We start from the raw sequence: 19,873 nt of genomic DNA on the forward strand, positions 1-19,873 counted from the left end.
CATCAACATCTTCTCTCGAAACACTCAAGCTTGAAATGCGTCTTCACTCCATTGCCTTCGAACAACTCGTTCATCAACACTCGATAAATAATTTCGTTCAATATTAATATTTATTCTTGATGATAAAAAATGACCATCAAACCTTTGAATCTTCACGCACACTTGAAGCCAGTCTCTTGGCTCAAATTCAGCAGAGAAGGAGACTTGTTATTTGTTTCCTCGAAAGACCAATCAGTCTCCGTGTGGTATACAAGCAATGGACAATTACTTGGTACTTTTAAAATTAGCGGTGCCGTGAATTGTATTGATGTAAATGCTTCAACAACAAGATTGTTGTGTGCTTCGGCCGATATGAAAGTTACATTGTGGGACATTCAGACTGGAACCATGTTATTGTCTGTGGAATTCCAAACTCCTGTAAGAGTTGTTCAATTCAGTGATGGTGATAAACAATTCTTGTGTGTTACCGATGCTTCATTCAAACAAACACCATCTGTTCAAATCTTTAGATTACCAGAAGAAGGTACCGAATCAAAGGCTGGAAAATTAATTCCATCAGCCAAGATTGAACAAAAGGAGAAAATTACATCAGCAGCATGGGGTCCTTTAAATAAGACTATTATTTGTGGATTTGAGGATGGAACAATTAGAATGTTTGATGCAACAAACGGTAAACTGATCGGACAAACAAAGGAGCACACCGGTCCTGTAGTAAGATTGGCGTTTTCAAAGGATAAAATGTTGTTCATATCTGCCTCTCAAGATAAGACTGCAAAACTTTTTGAAACTCAAACTCTTGAACTTTTAAAGGTTTACAAACATACAGATCCTGTCAATACTGCTGCTATTTCTCCAATCAAACGCCATGTCATTTTGGGAGGTGGTACTGCAGCTCAAGATGTCACAACCACTGCAAAGAAACAAACATACTTTGACACTCACTTTTTCCATATGGTGTTCGAAGAAGAATTAGGTACAGTAAGAGGCCATTTCGGTCCAATTCACTTTTTGGCCTTTTCACCTGATGGCAAAACCTTTGCATCTGGAGGAGAGGACGGTTTTGTGAGGTTATATAACTTGGACAGACAATATTTGACCATGGATGACTCTCCAGAGGCCAACTTGGATGAAGAGTAAGATTGATGTGAAAATCTCCACTTAATTTTTCAAAATAAATTAATTTTATGCAACCTTATTTCAAACATTATTGCTTGTTCCATAAGTGATTCAAATCTTTCCACTCATCGATCACTCGACCTCTACACCCTTCGAAGAGCATCCTTAAGATTTGGATCGCTCTCAACTAGACGTTTGAATCTTCTGGCCATGTTAGAGATTTCTTCAACCGTAAAATCTTGCGAGCGTTTAGAGAGAGCTGCTTGCACAGCTTCCATGTTTTTAGATCCACCCTCAACGGCACCAGCAGCAATATAAGCAGATTGTTTGGGTGTGAAATGCATTCCCAGATTTGTGGAAAGTTGTTTTCTCTTGCTACTGAAAATAATCCTACAAAATTGTTCTAGGTCTTCGAATTGTACAAGTGAAGTGTCAATGAGAGGTGTTGTTCTTGGAATTAAACGCATGACGCTTGCATCGACATCTGGAGCAGGTACGAAACTCTTTGCTTTCACAACGAACATGTGTTCAACATCACACACACTCTGTGAAGAGACGCTGATGCGACCAAATTCCTTTGTGGAAGGTTTAGCACCCATTCTCATTCCTACTTCCTTCTGAAACATTAAAATCATTGGTATTCTCCTTCCGAAAGCAAACGCTCCTGTACAATTTGCACAATCTCTTAACCAGTTAATTAATAAAGGTGTAGCAATTCCGAAAGGTAAATTTCCGATAAATACAGTATTTGCAATTTCTTCATGATTTACACTCTTTTCTTCAGGTTCTAAAAAGTGATCCATTAATTTGTATTGGTCTACTTTTAATATATCTCCTTGTACAATATGCATTTTGTTATCCTCTACTGATTGTTGAAGATTTTGTAAAGCAGGCATAAATCGATCATCTTTTTCCACCACAATTAATCGTTTCGGATTTGCTTGTAAAATGGATCGGGTTAAACTTCCAGGACCAGGTCCAATTTCCACAACGGTTTTTTTTGAAATATCACCACACGCTTTTACTATTTTATCTGTAACATGCAAATTGAGAAGAAAATTTTGGGAGAGTTGTTTGCTGGCTTGGAGGCCGTAGAGTTTTAAAATTTCTCGGAGTGAAGGAAGTGGAGGAAGGTGAGAAACTAGCTGTTTCGACGTCATTTTTTTTATTGAGGAAAATTCGTATGTGGATCTCACCATTCCAACCTTTTCTCCTTTTCCTGTTACCATCCGACCATGACAACTACTATTCGCCTTCTTTCACTCTCTCCTTTTCTTTTTGGTCAGCAAAATGTTACACGTTCTAAAAATTTACTCGAGACGGGACTCGAACCCACGACCCCAGGATTAGAAGTCCTGTGCTCTATCCAACTGAGCTACACGAGCTTACAATAACTTAAAACACTTTGGATTATTATTCGTTTGTGTCGAGTTAGCGTCCTGCATTAATAGGTTTCAATCAAATACAACCAAAACACAAGGTGAAATGGTAGAACAAATCCCAAAGTGATCAACATCTCTGGATGAGATGAGTCACTTAAGACTGTTATAATTAATTAAAAAAAATGCTGTCGAGACCTTTCCCTGCTCTTGCCCACACCATCCCACTTCTGAAGCAAACACAAACATTTAAATCAAGCATTCATCATGGCTTATTGTCCATCATTGCACCACCTTCATCGGCTATTTACAGAACCATTCATCGGCACATAAATCCTGCCATCATTATGATCGAGCTTTCAAATAATAATTTATTTTCATCCTCATCGGATTCCAATCACTCATTCAAAAGTTATCATTCATCCCTTCACATGAGATCAACACAACAAGAGGAAAATGAGGATGAGGATGTATATCTTGATCGTGTTGCTGCTGAACTTGATATTCAATGGACTTCTTATTTCAAAGCTAGATCTCTAACTAGAAAACCTGGTGATAGGCTCCGAAGAGGTAAACAGCTACTTACTGCAGCTCCTGAAGATCTCGGAATTGAAAAAATGGTAACACCAATTAATTATGAAATTCCTGATCATTTTACTCATTATCGATTGATTCGTATTTCGGATGGTTCCATGGTTGGTGAAAAAGTACCAAGAGCCGAAGCCGAAGCAATTGCTTCAAATGAGTCGTTGGATTTAATTCTCGTAGTAGACACTGTGGATCCTCCTATTGTAAAATTGGGCGATTATGTTGTCTATTTAAAGCGTGGCATCATCAAAGATAAACTCGGTGAGTTAAAAGAATTAGAAAAACAATTGGAAGAAAAGAAAGTTAAGGAAATTAGATTTTCAGGAGCTATTGAGGAGCATGATTTGGACGTCAAGATGAAGAAGACTGTCAAATTTTTGCTTTCAGGAAAGAAAGTCAGAATTCTTTGCTTCCGTGTTGAAAAAGAAGAAGAAGCTTTCCAATTATTGAAAGATTTCATGAGCAAAGTTCGGTCAAAACTTGCTGATGAACTACCTGGCATGGATGTGAAAAAGATTCTCGAAGAGGAAAAACCATTTAAACAGAAAAACGAATTTTTATTCAATGTCAAGATTAAGGACGATGCTTTTGCAAAAATTAAGAAGTTGGTTGCTTCAACCAAGAAGGAAGAGTAATTATGTAACAGCTTGTAAAAAACCTTTGTACAATTTAAATGTAGATAGGAAAGATTGAGGGTTTGTTGTCAATAAAAATTAACACAACTGATCATTTGGGCAAGCAATTTCTACTTTAATTGATAAGAAATGACATACTCTGGATAAACAACATCCTTGTCATAGAAAATATATTCTCTATATTCTACTGCACTGTCTGGAACATCTTTTCTCGAAAGAGCAATGACAGAATCCTTATTTATAGGAGGCTCCTTTGCATATCTCATAGCGACCTTTGTAAAATAAGGATCACCTATCAATGCCCGACATAAAAATAATTTCTTTTCACACACCTTACATGAGGTACTTTCGTGTTGTTGACATTTCGAGTACTGATTCGATTTTGAGCTCAAGTCGGCCAAATAAATACCCAATCCAAACATGCCATCAAATTTTGATTTTCTGGGATCAAAACCCTACTCAACAATGGTGTCCACTACAGCCTCAGGACAGCCATGAAATAAATACAATTCTAATTGCTTCTTCTCATGTGCATATTCTTGAGATTTCAAAAAATATTTCACATAGAGCTTGGCATTTTGAATTCTTGTAATGGAACGAATGAGATATTGTGAAAACTCTCCTCCAACATTTCCTTTGTGTTTTTGAATCGTAGTATCCATCAAAGATTTCACAAACTTGTATTCATTACTAGTTGGTTTTAACTTCACAAGTGTTGTAGACAAGTCATTCATCGATTCCCAATTTTGTGGAATTGGAATATGTAAATGCAACACGGATTCTGTATGAAAGTCGTTATACGGAGTGGGTGTTGAAAAAAGTACATTCTTTGTAAAATCATTCGTATTCAATTCCTTATTCAATTTCGTAATTTCATCATGATCCATCTCCACTGGTATGTGATTACTTCCTTTAAAAGTGAGCAAAGACTTTGAAATGGCTTTACTTTCACGAGTGGCCAATTTAAGAAGAGCCTTTTCCAGTCGATCAGAGAGCAGTTCATGAATTTGAGTCGCCATCACTTCAAAATCATAGGAAGAATTCTGCTCTGAAAAGAATTCCTGTTCCTGTTCACAAAATACTTGACGAACAGTTTTAAAATATAAATCCAAATGTGAGTTAAGAGACCACTCCGTATTGATGGCCAGTACATATAATGGCAAATGAGAGGTTATTTCGGGAGTGGCAATAAAAAGTTCAGGAGCTGCTTCAACACTCATGGTGTAATTAGAGTTCAATAATTTCGTGTTTGTGTCATTTGGGGTGGCCAACGCTTTTTGAAGTTGAAACAACACACAAAGTGGATGACATTCTTGAGAGTTATTGGTTGGAAGAGTTGAAATGACCGCTTGATCTGCTTTGGCTTGTACTCGAATTTCGAAAAGTAAAAATTTAAAGTTGATTTTTGACAGGTCTGTGGATTCTCTCAGTTTTTCAGAAAGAGATCGAGGAGAGAGGTTGCTGAGAGGGACGGGATCACGTAATGCATGGAAATCAATCAAGGTGTTGGTGGTAGGCTTTGATGATGAGCGAGGCCGTTGTATCATTTTTTTTGAGAATTCTATTTTCAAACTTGAGAAGTGTCATGGTGATAAGTGAAGAAATGACACCTAAACTCAGTTTCAATGTTTGTTTCTTGAAAATGTTCTTCTCTTTAACTCACAATAAATAGAAGAACCACTTGTCACAAAGTACTTGATTCCAACAATAAAAATATTTCCACACAACTTTCATGGCCGTCGCGATCACCAACAAACATTTTTCCATTCTCTACCAATTGTTCACATTCATTCAACTTGTACTCTCTCTCACCTGTAACACCCTCACCATCCAGTATTTAGCCACACTCATCAAAAGTTCCAACTCAACTTCGGAACAACACATTTGGGCCATTCTCTTCATGAATCTTCTCGTCATGCTAGAGATGATTCTTGTGGCATGTTGGGGTCTTTCTCTATGGCGTGGAACCATTTCCTTCCATTCAAATTTCAGTTCCCATTCCGAGAAGAAATTAAAAACTTGTTCCATACTGGGTCTTGTTGCTCATTCCTTGCAAACACTTTTCGGAATTATAATATCGTATATTGCAAGTTGCAGTTTATTGTATGGAAATTTATGGCAACAAGGATCCGAGTGGTATTCCAAGATGCAAGCACTTCCACTCGTTGTGGCACTTGGTCATGAAGCATTTTCTGTGATGTGTTGGGGTGTATCGATTTGGAATGTAATATTTGTCTGGAGAGAGTGCAAACGAAATGAACATGTGACCACAATGACGATTGGTGATGAGGAGATGAGTCCACCACATGTTCGATTGGAAGAGGAGGAGGAAGAACATTGATAGCATTGCTTGGAATGATTTTAGATGATTTTGTGACATGATGCATCATTCATAATGAACTCCTTTTATCATGAACTTGAAAATCATCAGCACGTTCTTACAATGTATTTCTCATGCAATAGAAGACCACAAAGTTCAGAAATAAAAAATGCTTAAACCAACAACCGACAACAGGCTTAATGTCATACTGGACCGATTTCTTCTTGGAACATCAGTGATAGTCATGGGAGGATTTGTGTGCCTACTTGTCGCACTAATTTCATCATCGGAACCTGTTCTTTCAATATTTATTCGATCCCTGATGTCCAGTTTGCTGGCGCATATTAAATATTATGTGGCAATTAATATTCCGTATTTAATTTTTGAAATTTTGAGTAATTTATTTATTTCAGGATGGTTTAAAAAGACTGAAAAGTTTTTCTTGCATTTGAATCCATTGATTTTATATTCATTTGTTATTTCTTTCATTTGCTCGATCGGAATTATTCCTATTAGATTGTTGATTAAAATTTAAATTGTATTTTTACACGAAACGAACATGAATTCCATCATGTTTTACACCCTTATTGTTCTGAATAAATTCTCTCTTCCTTAACGCAGGCTTCTAAAATTGATCACAAAGAACAAGCATAGTTCTCAAAGAATGCACATTCCTGAGCAAGCAACACCGAATTGTCTCTCCGTCTGTCCCGTTGAATCAAGTGTGCATGGTAAGCAAGTCGACAATTAAGGCAATAGAGTTGATTTGAAGTTTTACAATTTATTAACTTTGTTGTGCATCCAAGGTTAATTTAGAAGCACTTTCTGTGGACAATACCTGGACCGGCATCCTCATATTCTTCCTTGGTGATCCACATTTGTTGGAAGGTGGACAATGAAGCCAAGATGGAACCACCAATCCAGACAGAGTATTTTCTTTCTGGTGGAGCAACAACCTTAATCTTCATGGAAGCAGGAGCCATGTTGGTCAACTCCTTGGTCATTCTCTCAGCAATACCTTCGAACATGGTAGTACCACCAGACAAGACAACGTTTCCGTACAAGTCCTTTCTGATATCAATATCACACTTTCCGATTGAGTTGAATGTAGTTTCATGAACACCAGCAGCTTCCATACCAATGAAGTTTGGTTGGAACAACACTTCTGGACATCTGAATCGTTCGTTACCAACAGTAATCACGTTACCATCTGGCAATTCATAGGACTTTTCAACTGAGGAGGATTCAGCAGCAACCTTCATTTCTTGTTCAAAGTCCAAAGCAATGTAACAGAGCTTTTCCTTGATATCTCTGACAATTTCTCTCTCAGCAGTGGTGTTGAATGAGTAACCACGTTCCATGAGAATCTTCATCAAGTAATCAGTCAAATCTCTACCAGCCAAATCCAATCTCAAAATAGCGTGTGGCAAAGCATAACCTTCATAAATTGGAACAGTGTGTGAGACACCATCACCAGAGTCCAAGACAATACCAGTAGTACGACCAGAAGCATACAAGGACAAGACAGCTTGAATAGCAACATACATGGCTGGGACGGAGAAGGTCTCGAACATGATTTGAGTCATCTTCTCTCTGTTTGCCTTTGGATTCAATGGAGCTTCAGTCAACAAGACTGGATGTTCCTCTGGAGCAACTCTCAATTCATTGTAGAAGGTGTGATGCCAGATCTTTTCCATATCGTCCCAGTTAGTGACAATACCGTGTTCAATTGGATACTTCAAAGTCAAAATACCTCTCTTGGATTGAGCTTCATCACCAACGTAGGCATCCTTGTTACCCATACCAACCATGATGGACTTTTGCTTTGGTCTACCAATAATAGATGGGAAAACAGCTCTTGGTGCATCATCACCAGCGAAACCGGCCTTACACATACCAGATCCGTTATCGACAACGAGTGCTTGAACGTCTTCAGACATTTTGTGTTTGTTGTGTTGGGAATAGAAGTTGAGGTTTTTTTGTTTATGTGAAAAATTTGATGGCAATCAAGAGACTTAAAAAAATTTATGTCCTTGTTGCTCTGACGTGTTGTTGGATCTTCAACAAACCAATGATTTTTTTGACAGATTGTAAACTTGACAATGATTGATGATGTCCAAACCATAAATGAAAGTTGCTTTCCCAAACACATTTTTCACTTGATGAAAGGTGTGGTTAATGGATGAATGATGCCATCCTTCAAATTTTCATGAATTATTTACTGTAGATATGACTTGAGAGACATGATCAACTAAGGTGGATGATTACTTGTCTTTTCACATCATCAAGAAAACGACAGAAGGGCAAATCACTCATAAATTTTTAAAATTAATGATGTTTTAATGAAAATCATATTTGCAGCCTAGAGAAGTGAATCAATATTTACAAGGGTCAAAATTAGGAATTGGTTGGAATGAACAATCTTTACTTTCGGAAAGTCTTATTTCTCATTTCCAAAGTATTGTGAGAAGGTCGTGAAGAGAAATAATTAATCACTTCTGATTTATCATGATCATCTCCATATTGATTCATGACTTTATAATTGAATTGTTTTCGTTGTCTTGTTCCTCCGATGATATTATCCATTGAAATTTCGGAAGAGTAATTGGAATATCCCTTATTGCTTCTTGTGCAGACCAAACGATTCCTCATCATCCACTGATAAAATTCCAACAAAAACTGAATGGGTCCGATCCAAACCCATTGATATTACTAAACGATTGCCTAATTTTGATATTGATCCACGCAATGTTGTGAGTGGAACCCGAAGAAGAAATAATGTGGATTATCATGTCTCTAATTTAACTGGAATGCAAGTCTCAGTGAAACGATCATCGAAAAATACTTTGGAAAAGAGAGCTAATTCATCGTCACCCTCGAAAATTACAAAATCAAGAAAGATGAAAAAGTGAATAAATAAATAATAATAATCTAGAAAATACATGTGACCATTCAAAGGTATTCTTCTCAAAGGATGTGGTGCCTTCAATATGTATCAACTTTTATGATACGAGTTAGGCAAAAGAAAAAAACAAAATGAATGACATGAAACAAGCATGGTGTGGAAGTTTGGAGATGGCAAAGTTCGCAATCTAATGACTCCTCATGTTCCAAAACATAGCTGACTTCTTCTTCTCACAATTTTAAAGGAGGAAGTTTCGGAAAGAAACAGCTTGCATGAATCGAGGCTATTATTCTCGAATATTATCCAAATATTCCATTCTTTCAACACCCTTCTCTGTGTTAAATTTATGAAAATAATTTGAGAGAATTTGTGATGCAAATTGCTTTTCATTCATTCTCTGTTCCAATCGTTGAGAAATGCTTTCGCTTCCGAAGCTTGCGAGCTTGAAGGGAAATTAACCTTGAGTTTGGAGCTGTGAAACATGTTGTGCAAGAAATGTGTTTTGAAACTCGCATAAAACTTTCTCAAATTGCCAAACGAGATGCCATTTACAACCAGGTATTACCACCCCCAAAAATAGAAAAACCAGTGAAGTTAAATTTCAAGATACATAAACAGAATATAAAGCAAAGTGGCGCAGGGGGAGCGCGGTGGGCTCATAACCCACAGGTCCTAGGATCGAAACCTAGCTTTGCTATCTTCTTTTGCTTTTCCACTGTTTTAGGTCGGACAACTTGGAATAGGCTGTTTTTATCAAGCAAGGTTTTTTTTACAGTTACACAACAAGAAATGGTGGCAGGATTAGATGTCATTTTTAGCAAACACCTCAACACATGTTTCTAAAGATCAAAAACCACTTGCTTATTCTCAACAACCTTGGCAATATCTCGAAGGATTAACACTGTTATTTTGTATTCAAGATAAATGAATGGCTACGGCCATATCACGATGAATGCACCTCATCCCGTCCGATTTGAGAAGTTAAGCATCGTCGAGCTGCATCAGTACTGAGGTTGGAGACAACTTGGGAACCTGCAGTGCTGTAGCCTTTTTGGTCTTAACGCGTTGGTGCAAATTTTCCTGGCGGCGGATAAAATAGTTTTTAATTTTGCAGAGAGTACTCTCCCAATTCTCCTCTTCAATTATTGTACGATTGTGATCCAGTTTGTTGAAAACATCGGCTTTGAAACGTGTAATCAATGTGAGTAGTGTGATTGTTATGAACGTAGTAACCTTGATCAAAAAAATGTCTCTTTGTGGTCTTGTCACTCGGACGCTAATTTCTATTGTGGCAGTAGTCGTTCTCTATTATCAATTGAATTCAATGAGAAATGTTGTTCATGTGAACGATGTCTTTAAAAATCCAACTTCGGAAAATACACACAATTATCAAATATTTCCAAGAAAATTAATTAAAAGTAATGACATTATGATGGATGTGGTTGTGTTGGAAAAGTCAACAACAACAACACGTGCAAATACTTCAGACAGCAACACTAAAAATCCACTCGTTCTGTTCTTACATGGATTTCCACAAACAGCTACAACCTCCTGGTACTTCCAACTCTTATATTTCATGAACAATGATTATAAATTTGGAGGTCAATCCTATACAGTCATGGCTCCTGATCTTCGTGGATATAATGGTACAGAGAAACCAGATGTCAATAATTTGGCAAATTACGATATTGGTGAATTTGTTCATGATGTCAAAGGTCTCATTGATGGTTATTATGGAAACAATGAAGCTCACAATAGAAAAGCTGTCGTCGTAGCTCATGATTGGGGTGCAGTAATTGCTTGGGCACTTGCTTCTACGTATCCACAAGTGGTTGAAAAGTTAATTATTCTCAATGTACCTCATCCTAGTACTCTCACAAAAACGATAACCACATTGCCTGTGAATAGAATTTTTGCACAATTGAGAAAGAGTTGGTACATCTTCTTTATGCAATTAGGATTCTCCATTCCAGAAGAGTATTTTTCAAGAGAAGGATTTAAGAAATTGTCATTTGCTTTTGCTTCTCTGGCAAAACAAAATATTCTCTCGATTGAGGATTATCATTACATTGTCAGTGCTTGGTCCCAACCAAACTGTTTACAAGGAATGATTGCATATTATAGAGGTTTTCTTACAGGAAAGGTTTCAAATTATTTGAAAATGAAATTGTTTGGAATGAAAGATCAAAGAAGATATCCAATGGTAGGCAATACTATGGATGGTCCTCTCGAAAATCAAACTGTGAAAGTACCAACATTGATCTTGTGGGGAAAGGATGATATTGCACTTATTGAAGAAACTGCTGATTTATCATTCAAGTACTTTGTAGACGAGAGTGTCAAGTCCAAATCAAAATTACAAAAATTCGATGCAGGTCACTTTGTCATGTTGGAGATTCCAAACAAAATTAATGAGGAAATTGAGAAATTTATTAGTAACCGTGATTAATGAATTTTCAAATTTTAATGATTAATTACATGTTGACATCAACACCTATCCTCTTCTTTTTCGACAACAACATGTAATTGCCAATTACTTTAATGCAAGCTGGACATTCACTCTTGCTTGCACAACACTATAACTGACACAACATTCATTATTTCATCAGTCCGAAAATGAAAAAAGCAAGTGACTGGACCCTCAACTGTCATTATTCGTGCATGATAGAATGCGCGAACTTGCGTGATAGGCAAGGTCACCATAAAAAATTGAAATGATTATTCCACGTTGGAAGTTACCAAAGGTTGCTGGCTCCACATGCAAACAGACCCGTTCATCTTCCACATCATCCTCATCACACAGATACGTATGGACACATTCTTCAATCATATCTTTCCTTGCTGTGGTCATCATGTTTAGTCTTTTGTGTGTCCAACAAGTCGATAACACCTCCTCTTCATCTTCCTCTTGTACAATATTCTCAGCAGTACATGCTTCAACCATTAAATCTTTCCAACCTCCGCAATATACAGTGTCCACAGTTATTAGAGGACACGGAATGGATGGTTACAATGCTTTGACAGCTGGTGTCGGTTTAGTGAGCTCTGTGCTCACACTCAATTATCAAGGCAATTATCATGCGGTATTCACAGACAGCACCACAGGTCGAGTTCGAAGACTTAATCTTGGACTCGCAACTCCTCAGATCTCAACCGTAGCAGGAACAGGTTTAGGTGTTTTGAAAGGCGAACTTGCTCCACTTGTATCTCCACGGCCTGGATACAGATCTAACGACACATGGTTGCAATCACCAAAAGGAGCATCTTATGACTCGAAAACTGATGTAATGGTTGTGGTTGATTCATCTCTTCATAAAGTCTTTCAGGTGAATATCACGACAGGTGTCTTGACGACTTTGGTAGGAACTGGTAATACAACTTTTAATGATAACAATTTTATTGGAAATGAAGTGAATCTCAATGCTCCACTCTCAGTAGCACTTTCAAAAACAAGAAATGAAATGTTCATTGCAGGTAAGTTTCATTTCAACCTCACTTTCAAGAGCATGATGCATTTGTTGACCAAATGAATATGGATACAGATACTGGAAATCACAGAATATTGAAATACATGTTCAGTACTGGAGAAACCACAACTGTGGGTGGAAATGGTACTGCAGGTTTCGCAGGAGATGGCAACAATATGGTGTTTGCTCTTTTCAATTCTCCATCATTCATATTACCAACCTCATCAGGTGTTACGTTCGTCTCAGACACGAAGAATCATCGAGTGAGAAGAATTACTGCCAGTGGAACCATTACAACCATTGCAGGAAGTGCTCAACGTGGCTATTGTAAGTATTCATACTGATTATTGTTGTTTTCATAGTTCTGGATAATATTCTTCTTGTAACATTCCATGTGAAGGTGGTGATGGAGGATTGGCAACATTCGCTTGCTTGAACACCCCTCTTGGACTTGGTCTCTCCCCTGATGGATCTGCTTTAATGATCGCTGACTCGTTGAATCATGTCATTCGACAAGTGAATCTGACCTCTGGAGTGATTACAACTGTGGCTGGAAATTCCACTCAAGGATTTTGTGGTGACGAAGGAAATGCCTTAAAAGCCTGTTTCAACACACCCTCAGGAGTGGATTATGCAGGAAACGACCTGATCATTGCCGATCAAAACAACAAACGTCTTCGTAAAGTCTCCTACATGACTGGACAGCCAATCCTTTCCACTGTTGCAGGTTGGGGAAGTGAAATTCCTTCTGCACAAGTCGAAACTCCAAGTTGGTCCTCAAATTTGTTATATCCTGTGAGTGTGAGTGCAAGCAATGATGCGCTCGTGGTTGCAGAATATTATGCGAATCGTATTCGAAAAGTTTCAAAATCCAATGGAATGGTCTCTTCGATTGCAGGTACGCTCGGCGAAGCTGGTTTCAGTGGTGAGGATAGTGATGCTAAACTTGCTTTACTCAATCATCCTTCGAGTGTAGCCGTAACCATGGATGGATCTGTACTGGTGGCAGATACCAACAACACTCGTGTGAGAATGATTGATTCTAATGGAATGATCAAAACTGTGGTTGGAAATGTGACTTCTGACGGAGATGGTGCTTCTGCCATTCGTGCCTATTTATCCCTTCCCTTAAAAGTGGTTTACCATGCCGCAACTGATGAACTGTATCTGACAGATTCCATGCATCATCGAATTCGAAAAATCGATTCCACTGGCATGATTCAAACAGTAGCTGGAACTGGTGTTCAGGGATATAATGGAGACCAACTCAATGCAACATCGACACAACTCGTTGTTCCATTTTCGATAGCTTTAACTCCTGAACGAGAAATATACATTGCTGATACAGGAAATTTTCGAATTCGAAAAGTATTTTTGAATGGAACTACAAGCATCATTGCAGGAGGAGGAGTCAGCACCTCTGAAGGTGCTAAAGCAACTTCAACCTTTATTTCAGTAGTGTATGACATTGCATATGACAGCAAGACTCAAACTTTGTATTATACGGATGGCAATAAGCATGGTGTCAGAAAGATTGATCAAAATGGACTTGTATGGACAGTAGCTGGTAAGTGTTAAATGGTCTATTGTCATGTTGACAAATAACATGAATGACGAATCATTTGTGAAATATACAGGAAACGGTCAAATTGGAAATTCTGGTGATGGAGGAAGTGCCTTATTGGCTTCTTTCAATAACCCACTTTCTATTGCATTGTCCAATTCTGGTGAGTTGTATATCGTAGGTATGTACATGTTATTTTCATGCATCCTGACACTTTTCTAGACGGAGGTGCACGAGTCGTGCGAAAAGTTCTCACCAACGGCACTGTTGTAAGAGTGGCTGGCGGTGGCTCTCAAGCGGTTGGTCGTAATCCAGTCCTTGCCCTTAATGCCTCTCTTGACAACCCTACCCGCATCCTTCTCGCATCGAACGGTGAATTTTACATTGGCGATCAATGCAATGTCAAGAAAGTGGATACCAATGGATACATTTCCATCGTGGTAGGTACCTCTTCAGACTGTGTGTACAATGGAGATGGACCAGTATCGGAAAGAACTCTTTCGAGTGTGAATGGACTTTCCTTTTCTCGGTCTGAGGATGAACTCTTTCTTTCGGATGGAGCTGATGGCCGTATTCGAAAAATTTCAAATGGATCGATGAGTACAGTGGCTGGAGGAATTGGAGATACAGGTCTCGCTGTGAATGCCAAGACTTCTCCGTTGCATGTGTTTGCTTCATCGAAGGATCGTTCGTTTTATATTACAGATGTATTGGAATCATCAGTTCGAAAAGTTTCCGTGGATGGCACGATTGTAACCGTTCCTGGAACCAGTCAAGTCTTTCTACTTCCCAATGCTTCAACCAAAGGAGAATCTCGTTTGTATCCTACTCAGACATTTGTGAATGAGGTCACTGGAGATTTGTACATGACCTTTAAATATCGACATGTCATTAAGAAAGTGACACGTTCTGGAGTGTCCTCGATTATTGCTGGACAGTTGGACACTCCTGGATCGGAAGGTGATGGATCTCTAGCCATTCGTGCGCTCCTTAATCAACCCACTGCGATCATTGTCTCTCCAAAGGGAAATATCTATTTTTCAGATGCTGCAAATCATCGAGTAAGAAAAATTGACACGAATGGAATCATTACTACCGTTGCAGGTGTATCCATGAGTGGAGGATTCAACGGTGATGGGTTACTGGGATTGCAATCTCTCTTGGACACCCCGAATGGTCTCTTTTTATCTCAAGAGAGTGGTGAATTATTAGTATGTGACTCCAACAATCATCGTGTTCGTAAATTGAGTCCTTTCTGTTCATCGCCATACACGTGGAGCCCATCTTTTGAGAGTTGTCTACAATGTCAAGATGGATGGATTGGTATCGATTGTAACATTCCTTTTTGTCCTACCTCTGTTCAACAATCCAATACAACTAATTCACCATTAGGATGTACCAATGATTACCAAGTCATTTCAGAAGTCAAGACAGAAGTGGTCCAAAATTTAACCTTAATTAATTCCAAGAATGTGACTTTTACCAATTTCACCTCTGTGAAAGTTTCCTTACCTCCAACCATGTTGAAAGAATTAGTGTCGTTAGGTCTTAATGAAACTTCCCAAGTGACCTTATTGACCTCTCTCTATGAACCATCCAAGAATGAGAGTACCAAAAACAGTAATTCTGTGGAAGCACCAGTCGTGAGTGCAGTTCTTACTGTGTCCTTGTATGACTCTCGTGGACAAACCATTCCTATTCGAAATTTGGAAAATCCCATCTTGTTGCATTTTGAAGATATTCGTTTCATACTTCAAGAAAGGAATTCACTCAATGTGAGTTGTGTGTATTTTGATGATTCATCAAATTCTTGGAAAAACGATGGAGTGGAATCTGTACTGAATTCAGTGGTGCAACAAGAAAACAATGTCACTCTCTCCATAACTTGTAAAACCTATCACCTGACTTCTTTTGCAGTCATTGATAAGAACTTTAAGAAGGCAACCACTCAGACCGAGGAACCCAAGTTTAGTCTCTCCCAAGAAGCATTGATTGGAATTATTGTGGGATCCGTTGGAGGATGTTTGGTACTGTCAGCAGTTTGTTTAATTGTCGTCGTGGTGATTGCTCTGTACATGCGTACTCGAAATCGAAAATAGAAACGTGATCTGCTCAAGAGGTTAAATTTTAAATATTCGAAAAAGAAATTATTTTCATTAACATTAAAAATGAAATTACTCACTTTGAACATGTGGCTCATCAATTCACTCTCCTTCAAAAAATCTCCTCCACCATTTAAGAAGGAACGAACGGAAGGATTTCTAAAACATTTAGCGAATGGTTTTGATGAATTTGAAAATTGTATTTCAGAAGAGGAAATCTTGATCCAATCTTCAAATGATTCCGAGAGTTGTGATGATCATGCCATTTCAACAGACATAGAATCATCGTTTGTACTTGTTGAACGGAAAATTCCGAAAGAAAAGCAACAAAAATCAGACAAGACAAAGGCTCACAAAATGTTTGATGTGGTTGTCTTGCAAGAGGTTTTTAGATATGGAAATACTTTTTTTGAGTTGTTTGAAAATACATTTCATGAAATGATTGTAAAGAAGGGAACCAATGAATTGAATTATCATGTCGCTTTGTCAGATCCTCCATATCCTTTATGTCAAGACTCTGGACTGCTAATTTTGAGCAAATATCCCATCGTATGTTCCAAAAATTACGTTTTTCAAAACACCAGTTGGAACGATTATGTGACAGGTAAAGGAGTTCTGTATGCCAAAATCCACAGTCCACACGAGGGTGTTATTCATCTTTTTACGCTTCATATGGATGCTCATGACGAAAATATTCGACGAAGCCAAGTGGATGAATTGATAGCATTTATTAGAGATTGCACATATATTTCATACGCAAAAAGAAAGCATACCAGTTCACATCAACAGAATTTGACAAAACACAATATAGTATTAGCTGGAGATTTTAATATTGACAGTTTAGTGGATTTAGAAATTTATGAATATTTGATGAACGAGCTCAATTCAAAAATTTGTAAAAACTACATTCAAGATTGTGAATTCAAAGATATTTTCGGGAGTGATCTTACAAAGCATCCAAAAACTCACAGGAATATGTGTTTGGATCACATCATTTACACTGTGCCCACTAGTTCCAATGATTTGATTTTCAATCCATTTGCTTCTCGAGGGCGCAAAAAGTCTTCAAGAGAGCCAAACACAGTGGAATCAACACAAACTTATCATATTGTAGATTGGAATTGCGATATTGGGAATGATGAAAAGTATCCCATATCTGACCACTTTGGAATTGCTACTGACCTCAAATTGTGAATTTTAACAGATCATCCATGATAGGGTCGGTTGACGAACATGAATACATTGTGCCACTGTTGAATTCAATACATTGCGGAGAATGTACCACTCTCCTCATCACGCTATTTTCAATTAATTAATTTATTGTTCATACATGAATCCAATGTAATACGTGGTGTGTATACATGTGATGCGTCCATCATCATCACTTGCTATATTTAAAGAACTCCCTTGTACTTCATATCAGATCCCTTAATATGGCTTACCAACCATTGCTTGATGAATTGAATTTCACCATCTCCAACACTCTTCAAACCCAAAGCATCTTGAACAAACTTATCATGAGTCTCCTTGTGAGAAGCAGAATCAGAGAAATTCACCTTGGCAAACAAGTCCTCCTCTGCCTTGAAATGAACAACAACATAATCCAACAATTCCTTCAATGCAGAAGCACTGGATCGATTGGCATCCAAAGCATTGATGAGAGCAAAGAGCTTCTTGTGTTGGTCATTCAATTCATTGTTACCCACGCAGAAAGTAGAGTCCCATTGGAATGGTGATGGAATAGTAGTGGCCATTGTTATTGTTGTGAAGTGTTATTGCTGTGGATGTCGTCACAGAAGTGTTTTAGTTTTTTGTTGTGTGTGTTTCACATGGCAGTGACAATTGGCGTATTTGAAGGTATTCAGAACGGGGTGGGACTACTTTTTCGGCAAAGTTTTAAAAATCTCCTTTTTTGATGAAATATTGGACGCATAGGCAAATCAAACGACTTGTTGTAATAAATCCAGTTGACTGCCGTCCACGTTTACAATTCGGAGTTTTTCTATCGAGTCGTGTTCAGGTGTGTGGCGTGACTGTAAACAAGTTCGGATCACGACAATGTGTTTATGGCGAATTGTACATTGGCGTTTTTGTAAGCCTCAATCCAAGACATCTGTTAGTATTAGTAGTACAGGGTTGTTAAATAATTTATTGATTTGTAAGAAAAAAAGATAAAAGATTGGCAAATGGATCAACTTAATTTTGTTCAAAACTAGATAAACTAATCATTAGAGGGAATAACAAGCGTCAGTTCTCTTAATGTCTAGAGGAGGAAGTAGAGGAACAGGATACATGGAATGTCCACAATGGGAATGTAAATTGCATGGACTGTTGTTTGAGTTTGGAAGCAGACAATGATGAAGATGATCTTGATCTTTTACAAATTCCTTTTCCCTTACTTGAAGCAGCAACAGTGGAAGCATCTTTCCGCTGGATAGCTTTTTTTGTAGTAGTTGGCGATGAAATAAAGGTTGAGCTTGGAATTGGACTGATCTCTGCGAATTGAGAAGGGTGGCTTGTTTCACTTGGATTAGGGGCTTCAGGATGTGATACAACATGAACACCACAATAAGAAGACTTTGAACCACACAGCCCTTCATTGAGGGCTGATGAATGATCAAAACAGGAATCCATTAGCGATGGTTGATGTATTGTCAAGTCATGATTCCTTGTTGGTACAAACGAACCATGTTGGACTTGAAAATCTACTTTGAGTTCTGGATCCATATTTCTGAAACACTTGTCGTTGTTGGGTTCGATGTCATGGCTACTATTGCCCCAAGTTGGTAATGGTAGATTAGTTTTTGGTTGGGGAGTGCATTGATGCGCATCCGTTATGAGACAATGATCGCCGTCTTCATAGATCACGTTGTTGAGATTGAACATTGTACAGAGAGAGGAGGCATTCGAGGTGGTTGGAGAGTATGGTTGTGTGGAGGTTGTTGTTGTGAACCGTTGATTGAACAAGCCATGGCGGAATGATCCTGAATTCATGATCATGGCGTTTTCAACAAGTAACTTTTCGTAGGACATACAAAAATCTTCATGATCAAGTTTGAGCATGAGCGTGCCTGATGTAGTTGTTGTCATCTTTGTGGTCTTCCCCAATGTTTTGAAATTGCAATTGAATCAAGTAGAGTAGCAGAATAGTATGGAGCGATGAAGGTATGTGTCGTTGTTGATGCTGCTCTCGAATCAAGTTGATGAAGCTATTTGTCGTTATTGGTTTTTTATTTGAGATTTTAATGATTTCCATGAACCTCGGTTGATGGATGCTGGTCCTGCTGCCATTTTCCTCCTTCACACAAATTCAGGCAAATCCATTCGAAAATGGTATTCTTGCTCGAAAGTAGTATTTTATTTTGCAATTTAAAGCATCATGAAAGAGAGTCGGAGAGGCTAGAAAGGATAAAAGATACAAGGTTGGATGATTGTGATGTGCAGTCAAAAACCCGAACACTAAAAGGAAAACTGTGTGTTGTATGCGCTGGATCCTTGATATCTGTCATGCAAAATCTATTTGGAAAGTTCGCAAGTGTGGACGCAAATTGAGACATTGAAGAGTAGATCTTGAATTTGGTAAAATGTTATTTGTTTAGAATTAATATTGAATGAACATGGCAACCTATTGGCAGATTTATAGTGTTGAGCGAAGTATTTGCTGTGTTTCAATGTGTTGACAATGGATTCCATTGTGGCACACCTTCCAAATATTGAACATTTAATATTGCATTTTCAATTCCATGAAGATCTTGTTTCCATTGCTCTGGTTCATTCCTTGCTGAGGTTATTGCAAA

General features: G+C 38.1%; 12 protein-coding genes across 12 annotated transcripts; 6 read left to right on the forward strand and 6 right to left on the reverse strand.

Annotated features, from left to right (window-relative positions):
- Positions 1–129: 129 nt before the first annotated feature.
- C9374_005704 (uncharacterized protein) lies at positions 130–1,137 on the forward strand (the record flags this gene model as incomplete). The annotated part of the gene is made up of 1 exon (XM_044695484.1): positions 130–1,137. One exon carries the CDS (start codon positions 130–132, stop codon positions 1,135–1,137), a length of 1,008 nt encoding a protein of 335 aa, XP_044547591.1.
- Positions 1,138–1,259: 122 nt separating this feature from the next.
- Positions 1,260–2,276, reverse strand: C9374_005705 (uncharacterized protein; the record flags this gene model as incomplete). The annotated part of the gene is made up of 1 exon (XM_044695485.1): positions 1,260–2,276. One exon carries the CDS (start codon positions 2,274–2,276, stop codon positions 1,260–1,262), a length of 1,017 nt encoding a protein of 338 aa, XP_044547592.1.
- Positions 2,277–2,680: 404 nt separating this feature from the next.
- Positions 2,681–3,718, forward strand: C9374_005706 (uncharacterized protein; the record flags this gene model as incomplete). The annotated part of the gene is made up of 1 exon (XM_044695486.1): positions 2,681–3,718. One exon carries the CDS (start codon positions 2,681–2,683, stop codon positions 3,716–3,718), a length of 1,038 nt encoding a protein of 345 aa, XP_044547593.1.
- Positions 3,719–3,828: 110 nt separating this feature from the next.
- On the reverse strand, positions 3,829–4,140 carry C9374_005707 (uncharacterized protein; the record flags this gene model as incomplete). The annotated part of the gene is made up of 1 exon (XM_044695487.1): positions 3,829–4,140. The coding sequence occupies one exon, from the start codon at positions 4,138–4,140 to the stop codon at positions 3,829–3,831; it is 312 nt and encodes a 103-aa protein (XP_044547594.1).
- Positions 4,141–4,173: 33 nt separating this feature from the next.
- Positions 4,174–5,265, reverse strand: C9374_005708 (uncharacterized protein; the record flags this gene model as incomplete). The annotated part of the gene is made up of 1 exon (XM_044695488.1): positions 4,174–5,265. The coding sequence occupies one exon, from the start codon at positions 5,263–5,265 to the stop codon at positions 4,174–4,176; it is 1,092 nt and encodes a 363-aa protein (XP_044547595.1).
- Positions 5,266–5,450: 185 nt separating this feature from the next.
- C9374_005709 (uncharacterized protein) lies at positions 5,451–6,059 on the forward strand (the record flags this gene model as incomplete). Its single annotated transcript, XM_044695489.1, has 1 exon — positions 5,451–6,059. The coding sequence occupies one exon, from the start codon at positions 5,451–5,453 to the stop codon at positions 6,057–6,059; it is 609 nt and encodes a 202-aa protein (XP_044547596.1).
- A 791-nt stretch (positions 6,060–6,850) lies between these two features.
- Positions 6,851–7,978, reverse strand: C9374_005710 (uncharacterized protein; the record flags this gene model as incomplete). Its single annotated transcript, XM_044695491.1, has 1 exon — positions 6,851–7,978. The coding sequence occupies one exon, from the start codon at positions 7,976–7,978 to the stop codon at positions 6,851–6,853; it is 1,128 nt and encodes a 375-aa protein (XP_044547597.1).
- A 2,211-nt stretch (positions 7,979–10,189) lies between these two features.
- Positions 10,190–11,392, forward strand: C9374_005711 (uncharacterized protein; the record flags this gene model as incomplete). Its single annotated transcript, XM_044695492.1, has 1 exon — positions 10,190–11,392. One exon carries the CDS (start codon positions 10,190–10,192, stop codon positions 11,390–11,392), a length of 1,203 nt encoding a protein of 400 aa, XP_044547598.1.
- Positions 11,393–11,657: 265 nt separating this feature from the next.
- Positions 11,658–16,073, forward strand: C9374_005712 (uncharacterized protein; the record flags this gene model as incomplete). Its single annotated transcript, XM_044695493.1, has 5 exons — positions 11,658–12,417; positions 12,486–12,737; positions 12,811–13,977; positions 14,048–14,155; positions 14,197–16,073. The coding sequence occupies 5 exons, from the start codon at positions 11,658–11,660 to the stop codon at positions 16,071–16,073; spliced, it is 4,164 nt and encodes a 1,387-aa protein (XP_044547599.1).
- Positions 16,074–16,142: 69 nt separating this feature from the next.
- Positions 16,143–17,270, forward strand: C9374_005713 (uncharacterized protein; the record flags this gene model as incomplete). Its single annotated transcript, XM_044695494.1, has 1 exon — positions 16,143–17,270. One exon carries the CDS (start codon positions 16,143–16,145, stop codon positions 17,268–17,270), a length of 1,128 nt encoding a protein of 375 aa, XP_044547600.1.
- A 200-nt stretch (positions 17,271–17,470) lies between these two features.
- C9374_005714 (uncharacterized protein) lies at positions 17,471–17,830 on the reverse strand (the record flags this gene model as incomplete). The annotated part of the gene is made up of 1 exon (XM_044695495.1): positions 17,471–17,830. The coding sequence occupies one exon, from the start codon at positions 17,828–17,830 to the stop codon at positions 17,471–17,473; it is 360 nt and encodes a 119-aa protein (XP_044547601.1).
- Positions 17,831–18,332: 502 nt separating this feature from the next.
- C9374_005715 (uncharacterized protein) lies at positions 18,333–19,139 on the reverse strand (the record flags this gene model as incomplete). The annotated part of the gene is made up of 1 exon (XM_044695496.1): positions 18,333–19,139. The coding sequence occupies one exon, from the start codon at positions 19,137–19,139 to the stop codon at positions 18,333–18,335; it is 807 nt and encodes a 268-aa protein (XP_044547602.1).
- Positions 19,140–19,873: the final 734 nt, after the last annotated feature.

The sequence above is a fragment of the Naegleria lovaniensis genome (genome assembly GCF_003324165.1).
Source record: "Naegleria lovaniensis strain ATCC 30569 chromosome Unknown tig025, whole genome shotgun sequence".
Classification (NCBI taxonomy): Eukaryota; Heterolobosea; class Eutetramitea; order Acrasida; family Naegleriidae; genus Naegleria; species Naegleria lovaniensis.